The following is a 27,928-nucleotide window of genomic DNA, read 5'->3' on the forward strand; positions in this document are numbered from 1 at the left end:
GTCACGTGACCTAGGTAATTGGCACAGCGCTCTGGACGCCCCCAGCGCTCAACCCTTGACCTGCAGCCTGTGGACCACCGTGCGGCGCCGAACCCCGCCCTCCGGGTGAGCGCGGCAGCCCGTCTCCTCCAGGTCTTTGCGCCTCTTTTCCCACCGTCTTGGTGGCTGCCCCTCTGCTCCGGATTCCCAGGTCCTGGGGAGCCGCCGCCCACAATCCAGAACGGGGCCTAGATGGGAGGGGGAGTGAAAGTGACCTTGGCTCCGCCCTTGGCTGGCCCCCAACCCTTCGCGCAGGTCCGACCCTGCGAGGGCAGTGTTTTGCGTAAAGAAGCGAAGCGCTAACTGTGGGGTTTCTGGCACCAACCCGGGTTCTCCAGTCTGAAGACTACAGACTGTCAAAGCTATCTTTTGTGGTCTGGGGAGGGGCGTGCTGGTTGCCGCCCCCTCACAGGGTGGGTGCTGCGGATAGCCGCACTGGGGAAGGAGGAGGATCAGTGTTGTGCCTGGTGGGACACGCAGACAGCTTCAGTGTCTCAGGACCTCGTAGAGGCAGAGCCCTTATAGATGGTTTTAACCACACTGTCTCCACTCACAGATAGGGTAACTGACGCATTGAGAGGGGCAAGACTGGCCTGAGGTTACAGCCAGCCTGGGAAGTGCTTCTCCCACCCCCAGAGAGATGCGGGAGGAGGAAGGTGCGGGTAAACCAGAGGTTCGAGCAGGGTGCAGTGGCTATTGACTGGATCCCAAGGGCCCCACTCTGACACCCCTCCATCACCGACCACCCTTGCGCTCCCTCCCCACACATTCCTCGGGATATTGGAACAGGCCCCACTTACAGGCCCTTTATTTCTGCCAGATAAATAAGCACATCCCCTCCCTATCCTGCTTTCCACCTTGGAGTTTGCCTCCGGGGCTTTCTCTTGGGTTCAGCAATCTGGAATTAGGGTTTATTCCTGAGAAAAGCTCACCCAATTCTCAGAATGTGGGGACTCAGAAGCTGCCCAGCTTCTAGGTTTTGGGGAGGGCCCTTCCTTTCTTGGGATCTCTGTTAGCTGGTTTTTACAATGGGTGTTTTGCAGAACAGCCCTTACCAGGGCAGCCCAGACAGGGCATTCATTGTGTGTGGGAAGATTAGTGTCCAGGGATGTTATGGTTCTGGGGGTGGGGCTGAAGATGGTACTGACCTTGTCACTAGAGAGGAGACCCTCCCAAGAGCTGCCCAGAGCAACTTGCCTGGGAATGCCCTGGGGGCTGGGCTAGGTAGGGGGTGTGCAGGGTGCCTGACTCTGACTTTTCATTGCTGTCTTTACCCGTGTAGGTAGCACCTGGCAGAGCTAGCTGGGACTCTGGCTCCAGATACTGAGGTTGGCTTTGTCCCCAGTCCTCCAGGGTTCCTGGGTCCTCAAGCTCTGCTGAGATGGGGGCAGGGATGGCTGGCTAACTGACTTCCTGCCAGGCTGGTTGAAGGCCACAGTAGTGCCCAGTGGCTGTGCCAGACAGTTCAGTGTGTGTAAAACTGTGTCCCTGCACCGAGCCAGTCTGGACACAGCCAGGCTTTCTTATTGGCCCCTTCCCATGGGGATGGAGGGTAGTGCTGGCAAAGAACAACTCTGATGGCAGTAGTTGGAAAGTGCATTGTTTAAATGAAATCTGGGTTTATATCTTGACTCCAGAGTGAAGAGAGTACAGGCTCTGAATCCACACAGAACCCTATCACTTACCAGCTTAAACTCTCTGTGCCTCAGTTTCCCTGTTTATAAAGTGGAGCTAATCCAAGTACCCACCTCAAGAGATTGTTGAGAGGGTTAAATGAGCACAGCGCCTGCCCCAGAATCAGTGCTGTGCATTCTCTTATTTTTATTCCTGTGATGGATGGTCTTGGTATCTGGTTTTTATTGCCTTAAAATGGGGATAGTAGAGCTCCGTGGGTTGTTTAGATTCTTCTGATAGCCCAGAACAGTAGGCCCTGGGCCTGGTGGCTATCTGGGCCAAGGAAGCCCTGTATTTGCATAGGCCTCTGGGCCAGTCAGAGGCAGAGGAGGGGTTGGAACCCTGGCATTCTGACACCAGAGACCATGCCTCGAGCCCCCACCTCTCACTTGGAGAGATGGCTGCTCAAGGGAGAGCCAGCTCCTAGTAGTCCTGGCATCATCACTGACTGGCAGGGCTGGGCATGTAGTCCAAAAACTTCAGGTTCTGAGCATGTGGAAAAGAGGCTTGGGGCACTTGGGGCTGAAGTTCCAGCTGAACCCACCTCCTTCCTTTCTGCACTGAAATGTAGTTTTGTTTTTTAACTTTTCTCTGTTCAGACTTGCTGCTGGTTGCCTGAGGAGTCCACTTTCCCTGGCTTAAGGAGACCATTCCCCCCTTCCTTTCACTTCACGTGAGTTTAGAGGGACAGAGAGAGTAGGCAGGCTGGGAGGGGTCTGCTCTGTCCTGCCTTGGGGACCTGATACATTATAGAAGTCTCAGCCAGATGGTTTGGTGGCTTGGTTGAACTGATTGGGTAGGGGACGGGTCCCATTGGTTGAGCACACCAGGCCACAGGTGCATTGGCTCAGGGCCTGGCCCAGATAGGACCTGGAAGCCAGTTATGCTCCAGAAGGCACATTTTCTGGGACTGAGTTATACAAGGGGAAGCAGGCCCCATCCTGCCTGTATCTTCTCTGGCTCTGTACCCCACTCACAGGCTGGGATTCTCTGGGCAGCAGAACATTAGTAAGTATGCAGTGGAAGCTGTTCTGTGTCCAGGTATTGCTGGGCTGGGGCAGAGGATAGGGCTCTGATCACAATAATGGTGGTGGAGGTGGGGAGAACAGAGGTTCTACTCTATACATCCTGTGTAGGATGTGGTGGCCAGGTCTGGGGGCAGCAGGAACCTCAGTGGACCCTGTCAATCCTTAGCCTACCTTAATAGGGAGCCCTGGGAGCTCTTCAGGATTGGAGGGAACTTTTAGAACTCAAATCCTCTGGAGAGTGGAAGAAGCTCCCTGTTGTTACTCAGAAATTTTCCCTGAGTAAGAGCAGGTGACATAATGGGAGTGAGATAAACTTCAGGTTCTCATTCCTGTCCAGCCTGGACAGGAATCTGAGCTAGGATCTGCCACTAGGCAGTGAACCTAGGAGGGCTAGCAGACTCTCCCCTTCTCCTTTGTATTGTCACTGCCTTGCCTAGGGCCAACTGCTTAGTAGGGCCAACAAATGCCACATGAGTAAAGGATTGGCTGCCAGAGCCTCCTTCTGTCCTGGTCCTGTGGTTTATGCCTCTCCCGCATTGCCTGTGTCCAGAATGAGTCAGCTGAGGCTGCTGCCATTCCACTTGGAGGCACAGGCCATGAGGATTCTGACCCCACATAATGTCCAGATGTTCAGTGGGCACAGCGGGTCATCTGGGCCACCAGCCACCTTCTCAAGCAGCAGAGGTGGAGGCAGCTGCAGTTACGTGGAGGAGATGTACTTTGCCTGGCTGAAAAACCCCCAGAGTGTCCACAAGGTCAGTACCCCGACCCTGCCTACTGTGTGGGAGGGAAGCTCCTGGGGCTGAGCAGAGGAGAGTGAAGTAGGAGAAGTTATCCTCATGTTGGATGAAGAACATCTGTTGCTTTCCTGTTGCTGAACCAGCCAGCAGGTGGTAGGCTGGCCTGAGAAGCCCTGCCAATGCCCTGCTCAGCCACACCTGGTCTGAGACCTGCCCCTTCCGCCTTTGTCAAGCTGTGCTGTTTCTACGTGGCCCTCTGTTAAGTAGTAAGGCACATAAGTATTTATGTATGTATTGAACTGATAAATACCTGCTAATGATTTAGATGACAGGGTAAAAGTGGGGGATGGCTTCGGCTGGAGCCCCAAAGGGTGTCAGATGTTCTTTCAACACCACAGTTCTCAGAGCCTACCCACGATCATGCCAAAGACCCCTCAAAACCAGTCCAGGACCCCCACCCAGAGCCAAGATCATCCACATTCACATATCCAAAACAAAAAGTATAAAGTTAGACAGTAATCCACCTGTTTGCTCAGTTCCCACCTGTTTGTCCTCCAATTTATTCACAGCTTCTTCTGTATTCTTTCAGAGAATTTATTTAGGTAAATTTACTGTAAACACAACTCGAGATTTCCCCTTTATACAAAAGTAACACTTAAGGTTCATTGTTTTGCTCCAGGCTGTTTCACTTAGTATACATCTATCTCCAAGATCTTTTCATGTTAGGATGTCCAGAGTCTCATTGTTCTTTTCCTCCAGTTACATAATATTCCATCGTATGGATGTTCCACAGCCATACAGCCTGGCTCATTTCCATTCTCTGGCTGTCATGATCAGTGCTGCAGTGCTCAGTCTTGTACATTCCTCATCTTGCACGTGTGCAGCTCTCTGTAGGATAAATTCTTCAAGTTGAATTGTCGTGTCGAAGAGTATTTGTGTATATAATATTGATGGTTTTTGCCAAGTTACTTTCTACAGGGTTTGTACCACCTTATTCTCCCACCAGTACTATATGAGAGTATATAGAAAAAAGCCCCGTTATGTGTTCTGCTAGAACATGGAACGGCTTGTGCATATAGCATGTATGCTTTTTGCTTCTACACAAATAGTAGCAAACCATACACCCTCTTCTGCTTTATTCAGTTTACAATATATCTACATCCACAATAACAAATGTGCTATATTTTTTGTAAAAACTACATAATCTTCCAGAATCTAAATTATTTTTTATTTAACCAGTTTCTTCCTGGTTACTACTTAAATTGTTTTTATGTTGTTGTTTTCATAAACAGTCCTGCAGGGAACATTCTCGTACATACATGGGGACACACCTGTACAAGTATATTTCTAGAATAAATTATAAGCAATGGAATTCCTAGTTCAAAAGATACATGCATTGAAAATGTTGATGGCTTGCCCACCAAATTGCTCTCCACAAAGGCCTCCTCCAACCCACTGTGTGTGAGGGCATATTTCTCCCAGGGGTAGAAACCCCGCCTTTCACACCTGAAGCCTCTGGGTCACAAGTTAGAAGTCTTCCCCTACCCACTACCAGGCTGGATCCTGGAGAGATCTTGGCTCTGGGTGGGGGTCCTGGACTGGTTTTGAGGGGTCTTTGGCATGATCGTGGGTAGGCTCTGAGAACTGTGGTGTTGAAAGAACATATGACACCCTTTGGGGCTCAAGCCAAAGCCATCCCCCACTCCTCCCTGGCCTTGACCTGGCTGTTTTCTTGCTTCTGCCTTGCTCAGTCCTGGGACAACTTCTTCCGGAAAGCCAGTGAAGAAGGCTCTTGTGTCCCAGCTCAGCCACTGCTCTCCTCTGTTGTCCCTGAGAGCAGGCCAGCAGTCTCAAGCCAGACTAAGACCAGCAAGTTGGTGGAGGACCACCTGGCTGTGCAGTCCCTGATCCGGGCCTATCAGGTGAGCAGCTGGGAGGGCACAGGCTATGAGGTTGGACTGACTCCTGGGATATGTCCAGGTGTTGATGGAAAGGGAACTCGCTCAGGGAACTCGCTTAGCTCCAGCATCATCTCCTCAGAGAGCCCTTCTCCAGACACTCTGTCAGGTGGCTCTCACTCCTCCTGCTACTCTTTGTCACATTACTGTGTCACTTACCACCCCCTGGGCTTTTTTATATGTGGTCTTCCTCATGGAATGTTATCTGTCTCACACAGCACTGTGCCCCAGGTACCTAGAGGAGGACTTAGTAAATAATCAATATCAGCAAATGTTGAATGAAAGTCAAGTAGAATGTTTTCTTCTCTTGACTAAGGATTCCAAGAGGACAGGAACTGATATACAGCAAGTGCTTAATTAGTGTTTATAGAATGAATGAATATTTTGTTAAACAGCTCTCTCTCTATCAGCTGCTCTGTTCTGAAGACTTAAGTTCTTCCCAATGGGTCCCTAGGCTGGGCCCCTGCCCTGCCAAAGAGTCTTGGTAATGTTCCACATTATTGGTCTTGACTGAACAGGGCTAATTGGAGGGCTGTCTGGGTGTTCACTCTAAAACAAGTGTGTCATTTGGGATCTCTCTGGGAATCAGTGGCAGAAGGTATTTCATAAGAGAAAGTCATCTTACAGACACACAGAAGGAAGGGCAAGGGCATCCCGGATCCCCTGGCAGAGACTTCATGAGAAGTAGCAGCAAGCCACTGCAGGAGCTGAGGGGTGGGGGGGCCTTAGCAAATGGAAACGGTGCCTGGCCTCTGAGTGAGGCGCTCTGTGGGATGGCAGCTGCATTCCTTGTGTACCAGCTGTGCTGAGATGAAAGAGGGATGCGAGCAAGACTAGGCTCCTTTGCTGGCCTGAGGTCTCATGGATTCTGGGCCACCTGGGAGCAAACGGCAGTTTATAATTGTGTTTTCTTGGGTGGCTGAAAGAAGAAGATGATCTTAACCATTGACTTTGAAAACAAAGACAAAGAATATAAAACTCTATGTTATATACAAGTTAACAGTTCAGAGTGCTGCCTAAGGGACTTATCTCCTAAGCACAGTTCTCAGCTCTTCAGCTTCTATTTGTTCTTTAACTAGGTAAGACTAAACTCTAGAGAGGCCTTCCAGCAGGGTAGTCTCTGGATTCAGGCATATTACTCTGTATTTGCATGGTAAAAATCCGCCAAAGGTTGTGCCTGATGGTCAGCATCCCCTGGGGGGGGGGGAGGGGGGTGGGCAGTGGAGGGGCTGCAGCCCCTCACAGGCCGGTAGGAGGCAGGGTTCTGGTTTGACTCATCTGTACACAGTACTGAAGAAAACCAAACTTATTATTATGAACATTTTCAAACATGAAGTGTAGAAAATTTGTGTAGTGAACCCCTACACCTATCAACACAGGGCTGGTCTTGACTCATCTATTGCCCACCTCCAGCTCTACCCACTGGCCACCAATTATTTTGAAGCAAATCCCAGACATCATATCATGCATCAATCATTTCAGCATGTATTGCTAGAGGTAAAGGGTCTTTAAAAAATATACCACGATGGCATTATCACACCTTAAAATAATGACAATAACCCTTAATGTCATCAAACATCCAGTTGGTATTCATGTTTGCCTAGTTGTCTTATGATTTCTTTTTACTGATTGTTTGGATCCTGTCCAAATAAAGCCACAGGTTGTGATAGGTTGATGTGACTCTTAAATCTCTTGTTCTCAGTGGGTTCTTCTCTATTTCTTTTTTTGTTCCTTTTCATTTTTGTGTGGAAAAAACCAGATTGTTTGTCCTGTTGAATTTTCCTGAGTCTGGCTTTTGCTGATTGCATCCCCATGGTGTCACTTCATCTGTCCCTTTGTCCCATGTAGTTTCTGTAGTTAGATCTAGAAGCATTATTCAATATAGATTTGGGTTTTTTGTTTGTTTCAAAATCAGCTTCCTGGTGGTGATGGCACTTCATTAGTTAGCAGCTATTGATGATTACTTCTTGGATACATTAATTCATTAGGGGTGATAAAAAAAAATGGTGATATTCTAATTCTATCCTTCTTTGTTTATTACCTGAAATAATTATCAGGAGAAACTTCCCATTGTCAGCTCCATTTATCCTGAGGTACAAATTGTACAGGAAAGACAGGATCATTGTTTGATTTTTCCTTTTCTTGATGAATTTTCAAAATTATGAGTCGATTCTCCAGCATCCAAAGATGACCAGTGAAGGTTTTTCTTTTTATGGTGCGAATGCACGAATTTAAACATATTTGATGAGTTTCAATCTGCTACAGATATTATCCTCATCGTTGCTCATAATGTGCCCTCACTCCCAGCCCCAGCTGTGTTTGAGCACCCCTTTACCATCTGCTATGACAAGGTGCTCCGAGCTTGTCTTTGTACATTTCTGCTCAGCCTCGGGGCCAGCCAGTTCTCCAGGGAGTGCTGACAGTGTTCACTGCTATTGACTGGACGTATGTATTTTTTTAAAGCTGACAGACATACTTTATGGGTCTATACTGATGCTTCTATATGTGTCAAATGTGATTCTTAAGGTTTATCCTTGACCTCATCAATCTATGTCACCACCTCTTTTTAAAGATGCTAAAAACAGGGGTTCTCCAAGACAGCAATACAATGACCTATTTGATTTTGCCTATAATCCACATACAACAATCTTAGAATACAATTCTGACACTAGCACTACTGATTCGTTATAGAAATGAATTTATGAACTTTTCTCCTGCAGTTCAGTTTGCTTTAGAAAATTTTCTATTAGTCAGTTGGAATAATTCCTCTCTATGAGTTATACTCCTGAATAGATTCATTAATTCATTTGTTTTGTTTTACTTTCAATTTTAAAATTTATTTTTGTTTTATAATAATATGAAATATTTACAGGATTCCAAAGTCAAATCTTCAAAACAAGATATTCTTAAAAGTCTAGCTTCTAGCTTTGCCACTCTGCCCTATTTTGTCCTTTTCCCATAAATAATTTTCCATATTTTATGTTTTCCTTATTTTACTATTTATTCTTATAATGCATATATTTATTTGTGTATTTAGAAATATATGCAAGGGCATATATTTATTTGCAGCTCCCCTTTCATAGACAATGGTAGTTTACCGCACACATTTCTCTATAATTTGTTTGTTGAGACTACCTCATAGTAGCTGATAGCGATTTTCTTCATTTCTTTTAGCAGCTCCCTAGTACTCCCCTGCTTGGATTTCCCATATTCATATGCTAGTCTCCTGTTGATAGACATTTGGGAAGTTTCTAGAATTTTGTGATTCCTAATAGTACTGTAGTAACTATTTTTGTGTATGTATCTATCCTTTCTTGTTTTTGAAAGCTGCATGTTGTACTTTTAAACAGAGTTGAGCTCCTGCCGCCTCAGTGGCCATGGTGGGACCTGTAAAGTGGCTAGGTGCTGGAGACATGTGGGAACTTGAAATTCTGTAGTGAGAAGTGAGGAGCTGGGGCCCAGAACCTCACTCTTGGTGAGGATCTGTCCAGCTGCATCCTAGCCCTACCCTGACCTTTTCTCCTTCTCTTAGATCCGGGGCCACCATGTGGCGCAGCTGGACCCCCTGGGCATTTTGGATGCAGACTTGGACTCCTTTGTGCCCTCAGACTTAATCACAACCATCGATAAATTGGGTGAGAGTCGGTACCCTTTCCTGTTGTTCTGGTGACGCCAGAGCCAGCTGGTGCCTGCCCCCAGTGAGGGGCTCTGAGACAGCAGTGCCTCTGGGTACTCTGGCCCTGCAAGCAGCCCAGGAGGCCTTTTTTACTGCACTGCCTCGCCATCTTCCCTAGCTGGACCACTATGCTAACCAAGCTTGAGAGACTTGTCCAGGCCTGCTCTCGTGGCAGCAGGCTGGACTCTGACTCCCACCATCTGTTCCCTGAAGACATAGGGTCCCTGTGCTTAGGCTGGACCTGGTGGAAGGGTGCTGGGGGGACTGGTGGGAGGTCTGGGGATACTGCCCATCCCCACCTGGGCCTGAGCCCTCCCTCCTCTCTGCTGCATGGGTTCTGCTGTATGTGCCTCTCAGCCTTCTATGACTTGCGGGAGGCTGACCTAGATAAGGAGTTCCAGTTGCCCACAACCACCTTCATCGGGGGCTCTGAACACACCCTTTCTCTGCGGGAGATCATTCGGGGCCTGGAGGTGAGCACAGGCAGGTGTGTTGGGCATATGTGATGGAGCTCTCTGGAGCCTCCTAGAGGGAGGGAGGGCACTGCCTTTTCTGTTACAGATGCCACAGCAGTTGTAGCTCTTCCTGGCTTCTCAAAGAGTACCCACCTGTCCCCCCAGAGCACCTACTGCCAGCACATTGGCCTGGAGTTTATGTTCATCAATGACGTGGAGCAGTGCCAGTGGATCCGGCAGAAGTTTGAGACCCCTGGTGTGATGCGATTCTCCAGTGAGGAGAAGCGGACCCTGTTGGCTCGGCTGGTGCGCTCCATGAGGTCAGGTCCTCAGCACCACCCTGGACAGCTCGAGCGGCTGGAGGGGCCTGCTCCAGGGCTGTATAAGATGTCCCTGGCCCTGGCTAAGAAACTAGGAGGATGCCTGGCAAGGGAAGGCAGGGCTGGATGGGCCTCCCCCCTTGGCCTGTGGAGGCCCTTATGAGGAGCAATGGGGCCATGTGCTCAGAAAGAGCTAGTCAGGTGGGCAGGGATGGTGCTCCAGGACATGACAGCAGGGCCACAATGAGCAAGGACAGAAGTGGAAAAAAGTTGCTGTGGGAATGTTTGAGCAGAAAGATATCCATGTGTAGTGAGGATAGCAGGGTTCCTTTGGTGGACACACCTGGCTCTGCCTACTGACTTCTCTAAAACTAGGTCTACTCAGGGCTGCAAGGGTCTGGAGGATCACCTGCAACAGCCATTGGGTGCAGAGTAGATCCCTGAACAGTGAGGTGTGAGCGGGAATTTGAGTTGAGCTGTGAGGAGGTCTTTGGGGGTATGGTGAGAGAATTATGTGCAGTGCATGTGCAAGAGGGCAGTAGGCTGGGAGAAGGGGAGATGGCTCCTAGAAGCAGTTTGACTGGAAGGTGGAGAGAAGATGGGAGCTGGGAACAGGTGTAGACAGAGGTTTTGGTTAAGCTAGGAGGACCCCAACTTCCCCTGGACCTGTGCTGCTACCTGGTGGGGACATTATGGCATCCGTGGAAGGTCCTGGACATGTGGAGAGAGATGAATTTACAACATCCTCTGTTCTGGGCACCCTGCTCTGAGCCCTCACTAACTTCCCCAGCTTCTCCATCCTTTCCATTCTCCATCTTTTTCCTTCTTTCCCCAAGCAGGTTTGAAGACTTCCTAGCCAGGAAGTGGTCCTCAGAGAAGCGATGTGGCCTGGAAGGCTGTGAGGTCATGATACCTGCCCTTAAGACCATCATTGACAAATCCAGTGAGATGGGGATTGAGAATGTCATCCTGGGAATGCCACACAGGTAGGCCCCTCCACAGCCTTGTCCATTTTCCTCCAGGCCTAGCAGACTAGGGGGAAAGGAGAGAATCAAAATCAGAGCAGGGATGCTGGTGGGACCTGAGGGTTGAGGGAGAGTGGCCTAGAAATTCCTTAGAGTCCCTGGGCCCTGGCTTGCCCATCACAGAAAGAGCTAAGCACTTGGCCAAAGCCACATAGAACCAGGGACTACAAGGGTCTCTCAGACTCAGTTTCTCCCTTACCATGTTGCTGCTGTCCCCAGGAGGGTCAAGATTTGAGAAAAGGGTTGTATCATGCTTCTTGAGGTTCCTGTGGACAAGGAGATGTGAAGGGGTACAAGCTAGGGAAGTGCAGGCAGGGCCTGGGCAGGTGACCCCTGGTTGGCATCCCCTAGAGCAGGGGTCCCCAAAACCTGGGCCACAGACTGATACGAGTCCGTGGCCTGTTAGCAACCCAGATCACACAGCAAGAGATGAGTGGCTGTGAGCGAGTGAAGCTTTATATGTATTTGCAGCCACTCCCCATCCCTAGCATCAACACCTCAGCTCCATCTCAGATCATCAGGCTTTAGATTCTCATCGGAGCACCAGTCCCTGGTGCCAAAAAGGTTGAGACCAGTGCCCTAGTAGGAGATCTCTGAAGGTGAACCGAGGGTCTCTTCCTCTGGCTGCAAGCTGACTGCACATTTCCCTGTGACCTTGGTAAAGACTTAGGAGACTGGCTTGGCAACTGGGCAGTTACTTCTGAGCTAGAGCCTATGGTCTAATGAGGAATACAGCCCGAGGACAAATGAAGGTGGCCAGGGGTCCTGATAAGAGGATGTGCTGAGCAGTTGGCGGTTGGCAAAGCCCTAGCGTTTTCTGTGACTATTTTTAGTTGCTCATGGTGAGGCCAGCCCCTCAGACTGCATCAGCATGAGGAGTGTCCAGGTGTCCATGCAGTGCAAGAGGGTCCCCATCCTGTGGGCTGTACTACCAGGAGCTGGAGGCTTAATGCTGTGAGGGGCTTGGAAATGCCCAATGTCTGGTCAGAGGGTCAGGCAGAGCTGGCTCCATGGTCTGAGATGCATGGACCTGTGAGATAGGATGGCATTGGGTGGTCAGGGGCAGCTCTGGGACTGTGTGGTAGTGCTGGACTGGCTCTGGACCTTAGGAGGCCTCTGGGAGCTGAGGAATATTCTGGGCCAGGACTCCATAGTCAAGGAGGCGTCTTTGAAGCTGGAGGGCTTTGCCCAAAGGAGTTAAAGATTGTTTATTTGGCTTCCATGGACCCACAAACAAGAGAGAGGCCCACCTGGAAAAGGGCTGCGCTTCCATCACAGGGCTGTGTGAGACTGGAGGTCAGGTCAGGGTATGTGTGTGCCTGGGGCTGACATCTGTTGGTGGGCTTTGAGGGGTGAGTTCTGAGTCATAGGCTGTGCCCTTATCAGCTGGTGCCCACCCCTGAATAAACCACCTCATGATGGGAGGGTCAGGAAAATCTCTGAAAAATCCCTGGCCCCTGGCTGCTTTCCTGTCCCCCTGTCCCTCAGACCTCAGTTCCCCTGGACAGGTCCTCTGGTAACTCCTGATCTTAGGGTCGTTCTAGTTCCTTTCTCCCTATCTTGCTCCAAGATGCTGTTGGGCTAACGTGGGAGGTTGTGTGTGAACTGCTATGATGCATTAGCAGACTGAGGCCAAGGTACTGGGTTGCACTCAACTTTTAGGTGGGGAGAGCGATCACTCTGCCATGAGGGTGATGGCTCCCTGCTCATGAAAACCACCTGAGTCTGAGATGTGTGGGGATATCTGTCTGGGGAGAACTGACCAGCCAGGATTGCTCACATGTCTTATAGACTGAGACAGGATGAGAGAGCGGGGCCTCTGTTAGGCTACACTGAGGGAGAAGGTTAGTTCCCTCAGACTCCATGCTGATTTTGATAGGTCCCGGGTAGGCAGGGAGCATGGTGATGCTGGGCCCTGTCATGGCAGGTGGCCTCTGTGCCAGATGAGAGCCTGCTCCCCTTTGGCTCCAGGGGCAGGCTGAATGTGCTGGCTAATGTCATCCGCAAGGACCTGGAGCAGATCTTCTGCCAGTTTGACCCAAAGCTGGAGGCTGCGGATGAGGTGAGTACCAAGTCCAGGTCAGAGCCCCTGGAGAGCAGGGTATTTGGGAGGTGAACTGGGGAGGAACTGATCCAAAAGTTTCCAGGCTTGGATAGGCATTGAGATGGGCAGACTTGCAGAAATGTGGGAGAGAGGCTGGGGATATTTGCATGAAGCCACTAAGGCATTTTGGAGCAACTTCTGTGGTCTCTGATAGCTGGAAGAGCCCTCCCTGTTAATCTAGGCCAGCCTTCCTGTTTTCGGCTAACTCAGTTTCAGGAAACTGAGCCCCAGAAAGGTGCAGGGAAGTCTTGGAACCATTCACTTTGGCGTGGGCCATGCCTCTGTGCCCAAAGTTTTGTTCACCAGCCCAGAAGGGCGTCAGTCATTTGTTTGACCAGGGCAGCCTTAGGAGGTCAGGACAGTTTCCTGTGCCCATTGATGAGCAGAGGAAACATTTTTTCTGCTCACACCCCATTCCTAGCATGCATGTATGTCATGTATGCCTCATACCCCATGCTTTTGCCATGCGAGGCCTCAGTCCAAATGGCCTTCCTTTCTCCTCTACTCCCTGCCTTTTTCACAGTGCTGCTTACCTCCCCTGTTTGGTGACTCTCCTGGTCCTCCAGGCAGTGAGCCTGTCACCCCTTTCTCTGGACCCCCTTTGTTCTCAGATCATCTCTACTCTGGCCTTCTCCAGTCTGTGCACATGTATGTGTATATGTTTGTGTATCTGTTTTCCCCTTCAGGCTGGTAGCAGGGCGAAGACAGGGACCTCATTCCCAAAGCCCTAGCACCCAGCACAGGTGCTTGGTTTGTTAAAATGAATTACATTAAATGACTGCTCTAAGGTCACCAGCACATTAGGCCAGAGCAAAACTGGAATCCACATCTGCTGGCTTCCAGCCCAGAATTGTTCTGTGGTCCTGTTCATTTTGCTCAGTCATGTTCATCTCTCTGAGCCTCAGTTTGTTCTTCTGTTCAATGGAGATAGCAGCACCTGCCCCAGGGTGGTTATAAGAAATCAGAGGTGATGTGTGTAAACTGTAAAGCCTGGTCAAAAGATACTTAAAAAAGTATTTACTAGTTTCTTTTTTTCCCCCACTAAGAAAGAAATTTGAGGATTTTTTTTTTTTTTTTAAAGCTTGTATAATGAGAGTAAGTTTCCTTGGTGAGCCCCTTTTTCTGTTCCCAGAGGCTCCACTGTGGCCAGTGTTTGTTTTGTTAAGATGTATACTTCCAGAAATGTTCCATGCAGCTACAAATACGCATATTTGTCCAGTACAGCCTTATTTGTAAAAGGCCAGAGGAGCAATTTGCATACCCTGTTTTTACCTCTCAGTAAGTTGTCACTGTTTCACAGTAGCACTCAGAGCTCTCCGAGCTTGAGCTTCAAGCATCCCATTGGTTTACACCATCTATTGATGGGCATTAAGATTGGTTGTTGGAATGAATATTTTTGCACAAGTGTGCGAGTGCATTGTTAGCTGGTATGTGAGAGGTTCTGTGGCTGGAGCTAAGGAAGTAGGACTGAATTACTCTACAAAGAGCTTGCAGACATCAGCAAGCCTACTCATGGTGTGTGTGAGGGCCCTCGTCCTCCCTTATTTCGTCGAATCTTTTCATCTTTATGAATGTGATTGGTGCAAAATTATTTTAACATATTGTTATGAATTTGAATATCTCCATGTTTTTAAGCCAAGTGTATTTTCTTTTCTGTACATTTCTCTTCATAGCTCTGGCACATTTTTCTATGGAGTTTTGGGCTGTATCTTACTGATTTATAAAAGTGCTTTATATATTAAGGGAGTTAGCCCTTTGCATATGTCTAAATATTTTTCTCAGCTTGATTTTTCCCCCCTAACACTGTGCACGGATTTGTTTCCTCTGTGACAAATTTATTAGATTTTAGCTATATTATTTTTTATGGCTTTTGAGGTTTGTACATTGTTTAGAAAGGCCTTCCCTACTCCAAGATCATTAAATGCCATGTTTTCCTCTGATATTATGGCTTCATCAGCTACATGTACATTTTTCATTACTTTGGTGTAAGGAGGTAGGAGGGGCCCAGCTCCAGTGCTTGCCTAGAGGCCTGGCCAGGGGTCTCCACACCACTCATGAGCCATCCTCATTTCTCTGCTTTCATTGCTGCTGACTGGCTAGCCCCTTCCTACTGGTGTCTTACCCCTCTCCCACTCTGATCATTCATGCCAAGAGGAGGGTGATTGAAATGCAGAAGGGCTCTGATGAGGGGTTAGCTGGTCTGGCCTCTGAACCTTTCTCAGGCCAGCCTGGAGGGCAAGGAGGGGCAGTGTGCAGGGGTGAGGGGTGGCTGAAAGAAGGGATAGGTCAGGGGCAGCATAAGCCTTCCCAGGGGGCAGAATCCAGAGTCTGCCCCAGCCCCACTGTGGGCTTGCATCTCTCTGCCCATCTGCCCTCCTGCCTGATATGGGAGGGCCAAGTTTATCATAGCCCACATCAATCTCCAGGGCTCTGGAGACGTCAAATATCACCTCGGCACGTACCATGAGAGGATCAATGGGGTCACGAACAGAAACATTGCTCTGTCACTTGTGGCCAGCCCCTCCCACCTGGAAGCTGTATCTTACTGATTTATACTGTGGTGCAGGGGAAGACCAAGGCTGAGCAGTTCTACTGTGGGGATGCCCAGGGCAAGAAGGTGAACTCACCTGGGCCCTGAGGGGTGGGCCCCAAGGGGCTGAGTTCTGAGGGCCTGGATCTAAGGTGAATTGTGAATTATGAGGGCCTGGGCCCTGAGGGGTGAGCTCAGAAGGGCAGGATCTGAGGACCTGAGCTCTGAGGACCTGGGCTCTGAGGAGTGGGCTCACACTGCAAGGAGCAGGGCCGGGCTGCATAGGCTAGGGTATGGGGGCTCCTCCCGGCTCATACCCTGCCCTGCAGGTCATGTCTATCCTAGTCCATGGGGATGCTGCCTTCGCTGGCCAGGGTGTGGTCTATGAGACCTTCCACCTGAGTGCCCTGCCATCTTATACCACCAGTGGCACTGTGCATGTCATCGTCAACAACCAGGTGAGGACCTGGCTGCATGCCAGGTTTTGTCAGCATAACCAATCCTTAAATCCAGGCAGCACTTTAAGGGGAAGAATGAAATGGTCCTGATCCTAATCCCACTGCTCTGCCATGTCCCAGTGCATGATCTCAGGCCAGATGCCTGCTCTTCCTAGCCTCAGTCTCCTGGCCTGTGATATCAGGAGATGTAAACGTCTCTCTCTCTCTCAATCTCTCTCTCTCTCTCTCTCTCTCTCTCTCTCTCTCTCTCTCTCTCTCTCTCTCTCTTTCTCTCTCTCCCTCCCCCCCTCTATTATCAATCATCCATCACCTATCATCATGGAGAAAGTTGTAAGGACAGAGTACAGGTGTCACTAGCACAGAGGCTGAACATGTAACTAGCTGCTGCCTTTAGTTCCATGTGAATCAGTCTCAGAATACAACCCTTACAGGCCTTTGCTTTTCAGGCAGCTGTGGTCAATAACAGCCCTTCTTCTGAGCCTATGAAGTCCTGGGTTAACTGCTTCATTTGCATTATGTCATTTAATCTTCACAGAATAACCCTGTAAGCTAGGAATTTAATGAGTCCTTTGATAGATGAGGAAACTGAGGCTTTGGAAATTTAAGTGCCTTGCCCGAGATTTCACAGTGAGTAACTGATGGGACTGGGACTGAGACTGACTTGCGCTCCTCGCAACCACTGTAAAGTGATTGTAGGAGAAGGAGCAGGCACAATCTCCTGGCGCTGCTGCCATCCCTGTGAGACTTGCTGCTATGTCTGATTTTGAGGCCACTCATCCATTTTCCCTTCATGTGCCACATGCCACCTGGACCTCGAGGCAAAGATGCCCCCACACCCCATTCTTGATCCATAGTTATAGCTCTGAGTAAACAGGCACTGCCAGTTCTTTCTACTTCTGCAGATTGGCTTCACTACGGACCCCCGAATGGCCCGCTCCTCACCATACCCCACTGATGTGGCCCGTGTGGTCAACGCTCCCATCTTCCATGTAAACGCAAATGACCCAGAGGCTGTGATATATGTGTGCAGTGTTGCAGCTGAGTGGAGGAACACCTTCAATAAAGACGTTGTTGTGGACTTGGTGGGTCTGTAGTGCTGAGGCCAGGGCAGGGGTATGTGTGGCCTGTCCCTGCTGTGTTGAGCATGTCAGGTCTGCAGTGTCTTTGACAGTCGAGGCTAGACTCCTTCTTAGACAGAAGGTTTAGTGCTACCAAGAACAATCTGTACAAAGGCTTGGGGATGGTGGTATATTCAGTGAGAGGTGGTAGTGGGGGTCTTTCAGGGGCCTCAAAGGGTGTGCCCTGCCAGATGTGCCCCAATTGCGCAGTGACTACACCTGCACTGAGTCCCCTTCCCCCATGGCCCCTGAAGGTCTGTTATCGCCGGCGTGGCCACAATGAGATGGATGAGCCCATGTTCACGCAGCCACTCATGTATAAGCAGATCCACAGACAAGTGCCTGTGCTGAAGAAGTATGCAGACAAGCTCATCTCTGAGGGCACGGTCACCCTACAGGAGTTTGAGGTGGGTGGGCAGGCCTAATGAATACCTGGGATAAATCTCTGTAGAGCCAAGACCCTGGGGTGGTTGCTGATGTTGCCAGCCCAATGCTGGGATTTAAAATAGTCTCTATGGTCCTTATTCCCAATAGACCCCAGCTATCAAGGGGGACAGAAGACCAAAGTCAATTAAAGCCTTGTGGGATGCAACAAATACTGTGATGAGGAAGCCCAGGCTCAGGCAGGAGTCCAGGAAGGCTTCCTATAGGAGGTGGGTCTCAGCTACCTTTGTCCTCACAATTATCTGTGGATGCATTTGTCCTCCCACCTTGATGGGGTTCTGAAACCAAGGACTCTGAGTCTTTCCTGAGCCTTCCCCAAGTCTCTTGTAGAGTGGGATCCCCTCTGAATTCTTTCTAGGATCCCCCTGAACCCTGAGACTTTGGTCTCTGGCTGCAAGGTCCCTGAAGGCCAGTAGACAGCAAGTACTAGAACATGGTGAGGGCGACCGGGACTTATGAGCCCAGGTTGACCTCGCCTCTGGTTGCCCAGGGCATTACTGCCTCCACTATGCCTTCACCCTGATTTCAGGAAGAAAATGCCAAATATGACCGGATCTGTGAGGAAGCATATGGCAAGTCCAAGGATAAAAAGATCCTGCATATAAAGCACTGGCTGGACTCCCCCTGGCCCGGTGAGCAAGTGGCAAGTGGCTCCAAGTGATTCACCCGGGCCCTGCCGAGAGGTTCCAGACCATCTCTGAGACCCCCGAGGCTGTGGGGGGCTGATTTATGTAGGTTGGGATAGTCTGGGATAGAGGGAAGATGGCATTAGCCTCAGAGCATCTGTGACCAGTTGATTTCTAGGAGGGTTGAGCCATGGTGAACACCAAAGTGGGGAGAGCCTGGGAGGTGAGGTGCTCAGAGGGTCTCCCTGGGGTAGAACTAGATGGCTCTGACCCTGGGCCCTGGAAGTAGCTCTTGCAAGGGGCCAGGCAAGGATATTGGGTAGGTGTAGGAGCTGGGGCTGTGGCTGTGGCTGTCAGCTGTCGCAGGTCCCAAGGATGAACTCAGGCTTTGAGTGCTGGGTAGGGTCAAGGAAGGGGTAGACCCTGAGTCCTGGGGAGGCAGACTGATGAGGAATCTGAGGCCCCACTACCAACCAAAAGTACACACAGTCTCTGCCTTCTCAGGCTTTTTCAGTGTGGATGGAGAGCCCAAGAGTATGACGTGCCCAGCCACAGGCATTTCTGAGGATGTGCTGACCCACATTGGCGATGTGGCCAGCTCTGTGCCCCTGGAGGACTTCAGGATCCACACAGGTGAGGTTGCTGTACAGGTTTCGGCATGGGCCACTTTCTCTGATCCAACATTGTGCCCCAAGAGAGATGGCATCAGAGGTCAGGGAGGCCTGGCCTACATTTCCACTTGGTCATTGGTGGGTCAGTTGAGCTCTCAGAGCCTCATTTGTGCCCCATGAGGTCACTGTGATAATAGCTCCTCTCAGGATGGGCAGATGTGTATACCACACTTCCAACTGTATTCTGGAGTCCAGGCTTACATGGTATCCCTGGATCAGGCAGAAGGAGAGCAGGGAAGCAAGGGCTTCTCATGGAGGAAGTGGTTGGGCCTAGAATGTGGGGGGGGGGTGGGACAGGAGTGCTGGGCTTGCCAGCATTCTGAGTAGATGACCCTGCTTCTCCTGGATGAGTCTGGGCTAGTGGATGGCTGCTGGCTGCAAATCTTGGCTGTGACCTCTGTTTGGGCAGACTCGAGAGCCCCCATGGTGGGAGTGGGGCACTTGTGCTCCTTCTTACCAGCCTGTGGGGATTCCCGGGGGATCCTCCGTGGTGTGCACGGAGACTCATGTGTCCTGGGGCACCTACTCTGTGTGCGTGTCATGGGGTCTGTGCAGATGTAGGGCCAACAGCAGCCCAACGTGACTTGGATGCCTGAGTTTAGATCCAAGCATTTTTATAGATGTGTGATTGTGAGTAAATGACTTCCCTCTTCTGAGTATCAGTCTTCTCATCTAGAGAGTGGGAACAGTCTGTTCCATGGGGTTGTAAGGAACGTACCCAACTCAGTGCATACAGTGTGTGCACATGGCAGGTGCTTACTCAGTGGTACCTGCTCCTTCCTCTCACAGGGAAGGAGGCCACTGAGGATGGTGGGCTCAGGCCAGCCCATTGTATTGGCCAGAGTGGCAATACTGGAGGAGGGATATCTGGCCTGGGTCCTGCTCTGTGGGAAGGGTGTATACTGAGTACATACATACCTGGCCCTGGTCTCTGGGGCTACGGCTGTCCTGGGGTGGGAGTAGTGGCCAAGCCCCTGGGTCGCTCAAGCTGGCCCTTTCCTCCTATAGGCCTCTCTCGAATCCTTCGGAGCCGTGCAGACATGACTAAGAAGTGGACCGTAGACTGGGCACTGGCAGAATACATGGCCTTTGGCTCCCTGCTCAAGAAGGGTATCCATGTGCGGCTCAGTGGGCAGGATGTGGAGAGGGGCACGTTCAGGTGAGGATCAGGGACTCCAGGCCCTGTGCACATTAACCTTTCCCCTATAAAGCCCAAGGGGGAGCTAGGCCTTAGCTGGACTTGGGTTCTCCTAGAATTAGCTCAGGAGCTCTGGAATGGAGCTGTCCTTTTTTTCCTCTTCCTAGCCCTTGTCTGAAGAGCCCATGAAGGGCCCTTGTCTGGCTGAGGTAATCATAAGTAAGCCCATAAGCATCTCTAGCCCCAACCCTTGGGCCAAGCCATCAGAGGGCCACTGGGCCACCTCTCTCACCTCCACAGGACAAGCATCCAGAACCGACTGCTAGGCCCAAGCTGTTGATTGATATCAAGCCTTGTGGTCATTTGTGGTCCTCATGATCGTGTGTGTGTGTGTGTGCACGCGCGCGCTGTCAAGCCAGCCCTCCCAAATCTTTCTTGTTTGCATTGAGTTTTTGAGTCCAAGTGAAGGAAGGACTTTATACTTGTCAGTTATCTCCATCATGTTTCCTCTGGTTGGGACCCCAAATGTTTTGGATCCTGACTTGGTCACTGCCATGTTAGCGAGTCATGGTGCCATAGCATCCAGGATTTGACAAGCCATCTTTCTCAAGTCCCATTTTCTCATCACTACTGGCTCTGCTGCAACTGGGGGTACAGGGGGCTGTTCCATTGCACACTGAGCTGCATGTCAGTCCTCATTGGGCATGGGGTGTAACCAGGTGGTCCCCCTCATTCTACAGTTCCTGCCTCCTGTGAACCTGGGCAGAGCAAGTGAGGTCGTGAAGGGGTTAGCAGGATGGGCAGGGTGACAGTGCCCCAGGCATATGGGCTCTCAGGGTCTCAGATTCTACCCAGCACTTGGGGGTCAACAAGGCAGGTCTAGTCGATTCCTTTCTAACAGGTGAGAAGCTGAGACTCTCATGTCTGTGCTCCAAGACCCCCAGTGTGTGGTGTGTGGGTATCACTGGGAGGGAGGCTGTCTAAAGGAGGGAAGAGATTGCTCTGGCTTTTCAGGACCTTCTTGGTGTCCTTTGGGACTCTGTCAGGATTCCTGGCACAGTGATGAGGGTTTGCTTGCCTCCTGATACTTGGCCCACCTGCTCTGGGTGAATAGGTATCAGTCCACCTGCCCTCCATCCCTTCCTGGTCTGTCTCTCTCCAGTCACCGGCACCATGTTCTCCATGACCAAGAGATTGACCGGAGAACATGCATCCCCATGAACCATCTTTGGCCTGACCAGGCCCCGTACACTGTGTGCAACAGCTCCCTCTCGGAATATGGAGTTCCGGGTAGGTCAGACTCTGCCACATGTCGGGCAGGGCCTGAGACACCTGAGGACAGGAGAGTGGCTTATATCCTAAGGTGTCCTGTCTTTATTGTTTTGACCATAGACTGGGCTTGGGCTGGGAGGGAGCCAGGGGCTAAGAGGCTCAGAGGCCCCTGGGGCAGACCTGAGTCTTGAGGGGTGGTAGCTGGGCTTCCCCAACCTGAGGCTACATGTGAGATGAGGTCTTGTCTCATCTGGCCTCTCAGGTAACTTGCCTGAGAGGGGCTCTTGAGATACCAGAACCCTGTCCCCGGGAACTAGCTTCAGTGGGCCCAGAAAACTCTAATAGAATCCACTGTGGACACAGCCACCAAGTGGTCCTAAGCCTGGTCTGGCCCACTTCACTTTCCTGACCCTTATCTTGCCTCCACTACTCTGCACCCAGAATCCCCGTCTTGACATACTTTCCCCAGGCTCAGAGCTACCTGGACTGTGTCCCTTTGTACTCTCTCCCTCTTTTGCTGTACTCCCTTGATCTTTTGCTGGCCTGTGTCCTCCCTTACTGCCTCCTCCCAGAAGCAGCAACCCCAAGAGAACTGTTCCTTCCCCTTCCACTCAGTAGCTCTGCACATATTTTGGGGCCCCTTCTTGGAAGGCAGTCTTTGCTGCCTCCCCGGGTATCTTTGGACTTGGCTCCTAATGTGGATAAAGCCAAAGCTGGCCATACATGCGGTCAGGCCTGAGGTGGCCTCTTCAGGCATGTTGTTAGTTCCCAGGAAGGAAGATCCTGGTCTTTGAGCCCCGAGGAGTCCCCAGGCTTCTCCTGGCCTGCTGGGAGGTATGAGTAGAGCAGGGAGTGTGTATGAGGAAGGGTTGGGTTTGACTGGAGCCACTGGTACTTGGTGACAGTGTGTGGCAGGCTCTGTCTTGATGTCTTTTGTGTAGGCTTTGAGCTAGGCTATGCCATGGCCAGCCCCAATGCCCTGGTCCTCTGGGAGGCTCAGTTTGGTGACTTCCACAACACGGCCCAGTGCATCATTGACCAGTTTATCAGCACCGGTCAGGCCAAGTGGGTTCGACACAATGGCATTGTGCTGCTGCTGCCCCACGGCATGGAAGGCATGGTGAGGGCTGCCTGGTGACCAGGGCCTGGGGCTCTGTCTGGCCTGGGAAAGAGTGGGTGGACCCTTGGCTATGTGCAGGGTTGGAACATATGCATCTTCTGGGCCCCTGGAACACATGGGTCTGCTTAGGGTGGGACCTGCACAGGTCTGTGTTGCCACTGCTGAAGGTGATGACACTACTATTACTAGCAATAGAAATAGCTGACATGTCTCAGAGCTTGCTATGTGCCAGGCTCTGTGTATTAGCTCCTCTAATCTTTATAATAACTTAATGAAGTAAGTCCAGTTCCCATTTTCCAGATGAGGAAACTGAGGCACAAAGAGGTAGACTAGATTGTCCAAGGTCACATAGCTAGTATCTTGGACTTAAACGTAATCTGTGTAGTACTGCTTGTCCTCTAGTCCCCTCCTGGATGACCAACCTTTGCAATATTTGCAATATATATGGAGGGAGGGGAGTTATGTAGGCCAGTATGCGAGAGAAGAGGAGAAGCAGAGCATCCTGAGATGCCACCCAAGTGTTCATGCAGCCTGACCAAAGGGGGGTTGGGCAGGGCTATGCTGGCTGCAGGGTCAGCACTGAGCAGGGTGGGCTTGTCTGTGTGACCTGGGGCAAGGCTTTCCCCACCCTGGGTGGTCGGGCTGCCAAAGATGTCCCCGAAGGCCACTCAGCTATGAATAGTCATCTAGTCAGGGAATGACCAGCACTGTCATGACTGCAGAGCCAGGACTTTCTGTGCTGAGCACTTTACATGTGTAAAACACTTTACATGCGGTGAAATCCTTGTAACAGAACTGGGCATTGGTCCTGTTCTTATTTCACACCTGAGGAGAGAAGGAGCGTGACCTGCCCAGGGTCACCAGCTATAAAACCTTCTCCCTGATGGAGCTTGAGCCAGGCTGAGTGGGGAGGTTTGGGCTGGTGCCTGTGGTGCTGGGTCCTTGGGAGGGGCAGGTGGTGGCTGTGGGGTAGGTCACCCCTGCTGCGCGGGGAGCCAGTTTGGAGGTCAGCATGGGATTTTCTGCTCTCGTGGAACATAGCAGCCCATGTGGGCGAGGACAGGAGGAAGAGTCATTCCAGGGTTTACATCTGCCCCTGGCTGAGTGACCTTGGGGCTGTTTCTTAATCTCTTCTTCATCTGTGAAGTGAGGAAGGGTGTGTCTACATCACGGGGCTGCTTTCAAGACCTCAGCAAATATTGTGTGTGGGGTCTGTAGAACTGTGCACAGCAGGCACAGCAGGCACTCAGTGAACAGCAGCTGCTGTAGGTCAGAGCACATAGAGGAAGAGCCTCTCAGCTTGTCCTGGTTGCCTTTTACTCCCACTCCACATGTTCAAATGTGCTGGCTCTGGCTGGACCCCCCTCAGAGGATGCCCTCCCTACTCTTCTCCCATGTTCCTGCTTCTTTCCAGGCTTCAGAGGGAGGGTAACTTCTCTGAGAATCCGTCCCTACTCTTTCCTGAGACCTGGGACCCTGCAATGCCAGGTGTCTGTCCTGTGTGACGTCCCACCCCTCTTCCCTACTCAGGCCAGCCTGGGCCAACTGCCATTTGCTTTCAGGGTCCGGAGCACTCTTCAGCGAGGCCTGAGAGGTTCCTGGAGATGACCAATGATGACTCAGATGCCTACCCTGGGAGTGCTGCCTGCATCTGCTGTGCTAGGTAAGGCCACCGCTTGGGTACCACAGGTGGGCCATCTCTCAGCTACACGCCGTCCCTCCAGGCATTCACCGAGGACTTCGAGGTAAGCCAGCTCTACGAATGCAACTGGATTGTGGTCAACTGCTCCACTCCGGCCAGCTACTTCCATGTGCTGCACCGGCAGATCCTGCTGCCCTTCCGCAAGCCGGTGAGCCACCCTCCCTGGTTGCCACTAGTAGTGCTGGGGCCAAATGCAGGGAGCCCTGGCCTGGTAGGGACAGCTGGCAGCTGGGCACATTTCTCTTTCAGCTGATCATTTTCACACCCAAATCTCTACTGAGGCACCCAGAGGCCAAGTCCAGCTTTGACCACATGGTGTATGGTATGTACCTGGGCATGCTGGGGGGTGGCTGATGTGGGGCCTGGTCACTTTTGGCCTGGCCTCTCCTGGGACTCTTCCATCCATGCCTCTGCCTGTGGCTCTGCAGGCCATGCAGCAACTCCCACTTGGTCTAGGTTGGGAGGCTGGCATTGCAGCCAGCTGGCCTGGACCAGGTTGGGTCATGGGCTGAGCGCCAGAGCCAGAGGAGTGTACTGGCCCCAGCAGGGCCAGACTGGCTTTGCCAGGGGAGTGTAGAGGCGGCAGGTCTGTTTGAGGTCTGCCTAGTTCTCAGGATACTGATGATCATTTCTTCAGTCATACATTTGTTTTTTAACTCATGAGCCAAATAGACATTACTGTCCCTGGGGACATGGTGTTCACTCCAGGAGCTCTCAGTCTCATTTACCTGGAACTCAGGGGTCAATCAGATAAAGCACCAGGTGTTGGAATTGAGGCATTAGTCAATGGAGGATCAGGGAGTGAGGGGTGTGGGGCCCTGAGGCAAAGCAAAGCTGTCTTAGAAAATGGTCCTGGGAGAAGGGCAAGTCTGTCCAGGAAGGGCCTTCTCAGCTTGGGCAGGCGTTTGTCTTTCACTTGTGTGTGTTTGGGTGTCCCTCGGGTATGGGCAGGTGGCAAAGCCGGCAGTTCAGAGCTCTGGTGTTGGGGCCGGACAGCCTGGGCTGGATGCCTGGTGCTGGCTTTTCTCTGTTGGAGACTGGCAGCCTGTTACCCTCTCTGCTTCACTGTCTTCACCTGGGATGTGGGAACACTATAGTAGCTTCCTCAGAAGTTTTACAGCATGCTTGGCCTGGCACCTGGCATATGATGAGAGCTCAGGAAGGAAAAATGGGTAGAACCTGAAGATGGGGGCTTGACTGTGGGACTGAGGGAGGGAGGAATGTATAGTGATCTTCTGAGACAGCTGCTCCCCTTCCAGCTTGATTGGGTGACTAGAGTGTACAAAGGAGGTGGATGCAACTGTATGGGGAGCAGGACTGGGACAGACAATGATGCCATCAGGTGGGGCTGTGATGTCACCTTCCCTGTCCCTGCTAGGGGCTCTTCCAGGGGCTCTTCCTATCATATTTCCACATTACCTTGAATGTTGATCCTCCCAGAGCTCTGCCCTTGGCTCTATCCCCTGACTCTAACTCTCTGCCTGTGATATCTCAGGTTTCATCTGTCCCCTTCTATATCGTTTGGCTCAGGAGATGCCCAGTACAGCCTAGATCTAAACCCGGGGCAAGTCTCAGTGGCCAGGGAGAGCCTGGAGTTGCCAAGGATGCAGGCCTGGTTCCCAAGATTCTCTGGCTCCTCTAGGAGCCGATACCTCTACCATACCCTGTCGGTTCCCTAGGAACCAGCTTCCAGCGAGTGATTCCTGAGGATGGGGCCGCGGCACGAGCTCCTGAACAGGTGGGGCGGCTCATCTTCTGCACAGGAAAAGTATACTATGACCTGGTGAAGGAGTGGAGCAGCCAGGGCCTAGAGGAGCAAGTGGCCATCACACGCCTGGAGCAGGTAAGCCTTGTCAGAATTATGGACAAGGTCAGATTGCCAGCCCCATGGCCCTGGGCAGTGTGCCAGGCAGGGCCAGGTCTTGGGCCTGCAAGAGGAGCTTTGTTGTTCCCCTTCCCCTGGCTACACTCCCCTTTCTCCCTGTTTGCCCCAGATCTCTCCATTCCCCTTTGACCTGATCAAGCAAGAGGCAGAGAAGTACCCAAGTGCAGAGCTGGTGTGGTGCCAGGAGGAACACAAGAACATGGGCTACTATGACTACATCAGCCCGCGCTTCATGACCATCTTGAGTTGAGCACGGCCCATATGGTACAAGGCTGAGTGTGGGGGTGCCTGTCATCTGCCCTTCGCCTTTGCAGGGTCTGAGAGCTCTGGGGGCCTGAGGCCCCATTCTGCCTTTGCCTGCCCCATTGTTGCATGACCTGGAACTGGTCACTACCCTTCTCTGGGCCACATTGGAAACCACAGTCCCTACTGGCTCTGTGACCATTAGTGACAGGTCACCTTCTCCATCAGGGGCTCCAGTCAATACCACTTTATGAGAGCAAACTTTTGTTCTTATTCTGTAGCCACAACAGAACTAAAGAACCTCCTGCATGTCTTAAATCTCCTAATTTTGATCTTAGGCCAATTAGTTACTTAGCTTCCTGGAGTCTCAGGCTCTTCATCTCTACAGCAGGACAATGATAAAGATTAGACCAGGTGCAATCCTGGGGTAGTGGCTAAGCCAGGTCTAGCCCTCCCCTTATCTTGTCTCTCCTCCCCCAGGTATGTTGGCCGTGACCCAGCAGCTGCACCAGCCACAGGAAACAGGAACACTCACCTGGTGTCTCTGAAGAAGTTTCTGGATACTGCCTTCAATTTCCAGGCTTTTGAAGGCAAGACATTTTAGAGCTGGGCAGTGCCTGCCTGGGTCTGGCCATGGAGTTAGCTGGAAATATAGGGATCTGGTTAGGGGATGGGCAGTGGTCCTGCACAGTAGAGTTCTACTGGGGACTCCAGGATAAAACATACTCATTCAGTGATTGAGGCTATAGAGTAGCCACTGCTGGCTTTGGTATTATGCTACCTGGACCGTTGTGTTTATTTCAGAATCCGCTACGACCAAGAAAGCCAGAGGGGGTGATAGATGGGATTTAATTCTGGAGTGTTTCCCCAGCTGTCCTAGTCTTTCTAGAATTTGTGTGTGGCTTTTCAATCTGTGTCATTCATGTCTCTGCAGACAGCCACCCAGGACCCCTGGTTGTTCTCTCTTATTCTAGCAGATCAGGCTGCCCCTCACCCTGTCCTGTTATATCTGTTGATTCAAGGGATTTTCTCTTTTGTGCTCTTAGAAATGGAGATTTCAGCAGTAACAACCAGGTGAAGCAAAACCATGTCAGGTGATTCATATGTGCTCTTTTTTATGGGGCGTTTCATAATGAGATATGTCAGCTTCTGTGTGAAATACAGCCACAGCTCATGTACACCAAACTAGAAAACCAAATAACAGAAATAAAAAAAAATGTTTAAGAGAGATTTTCTGTTTTCATTTCCTATTGTAAAATTGGGAGGAGACGTAGAGAATTTAGAGAGGCTATGGAAGGGAGAGAAGAAAAAACTAAATATGTAGTTAATAAAATATTTGCCTTTATTGGACAGATTTTCTTTTGATCACCAGGCAATGTTTGCAGATCTGTTGGTATCTCCACTCTCAAGCCTTTGGTTGGTTTTGCTTCCCTGCAAAGATGCTGGGGGAGCTGCGGCACAGGAGGGATGTTTCGCTTTTTGCCAATCATTTATTCATTTATCCCTTTCTCAGAGCATTTCTTCTGTGCTAGACATGGGGGCACAGGGTGAAAGGCATGTGCATCTGTGTGCTGGCTCTTCCATTTCAGGAGTCCAACTGGGAAGATGTGCAAACACATTTATTCATTGAATTATGAGTTATGTTGGAGGTAAGTGCAGAGGATTGTGGAAGTCCAGGAAGGTGCCCTGGAGGAGGTGGTGT

At 50.9% G+C, this 27,928-nt stretch overlaps 1 protein-coding gene across 1 annotated transcript; it reads left to right on the forward strand.

Annotated features, from left to right (window-relative positions):
- OGDHL (oxoglutarate dehydrogenase L) lies at positions 1-27,454 on the forward strand. The gene is given in 24 exon segments (XM_016140959.2): positions 1-105; positions 2,313-3,496; positions 5,233-5,403; positions 8,972-9,074; positions 9,473-9,588; positions 9,736-9,890; positions 10,730-10,876; positions 12,887-12,977; positions 15,446-15,562; positions 15,565-15,636; positions 15,879-16,007; positions 16,910-17,089; positions 17,380-17,532; positions 18,099-18,201; positions 18,700-18,828; positions 19,875-20,025; positions 21,167-21,294; positions 22,218-22,396; positions 23,959-24,036; positions 24,121-24,246; positions 24,348-24,420; positions 25,778-25,941; positions 26,093-26,247; positions 26,707-27,454. Coding segments are annotated over 23 exon segments (3,129 nt in total). The 5' UTR covers positions 1-105; positions 2,313-3,211; the 3' UTR covers positions 26,831-27,454.
- Positions 27,455-27,928: the final 474 nt, after the last annotated feature.

Source organism: Rousettus aegyptiacus, unplaced genomic scaffold (genome assembly GCF_014176215.1).
Source record: "Rousettus aegyptiacus isolate mRouAeg1 unplaced genomic scaffold, mRouAeg1.p scaffold_m13_p_6, whole genome shotgun sequence".
In the NCBI taxonomy this organism is placed as follows: domain Eukaryota; kingdom Metazoa; phylum Chordata; class Mammalia; order Chiroptera; family Pteropodidae; genus Rousettus; species Rousettus aegyptiacus.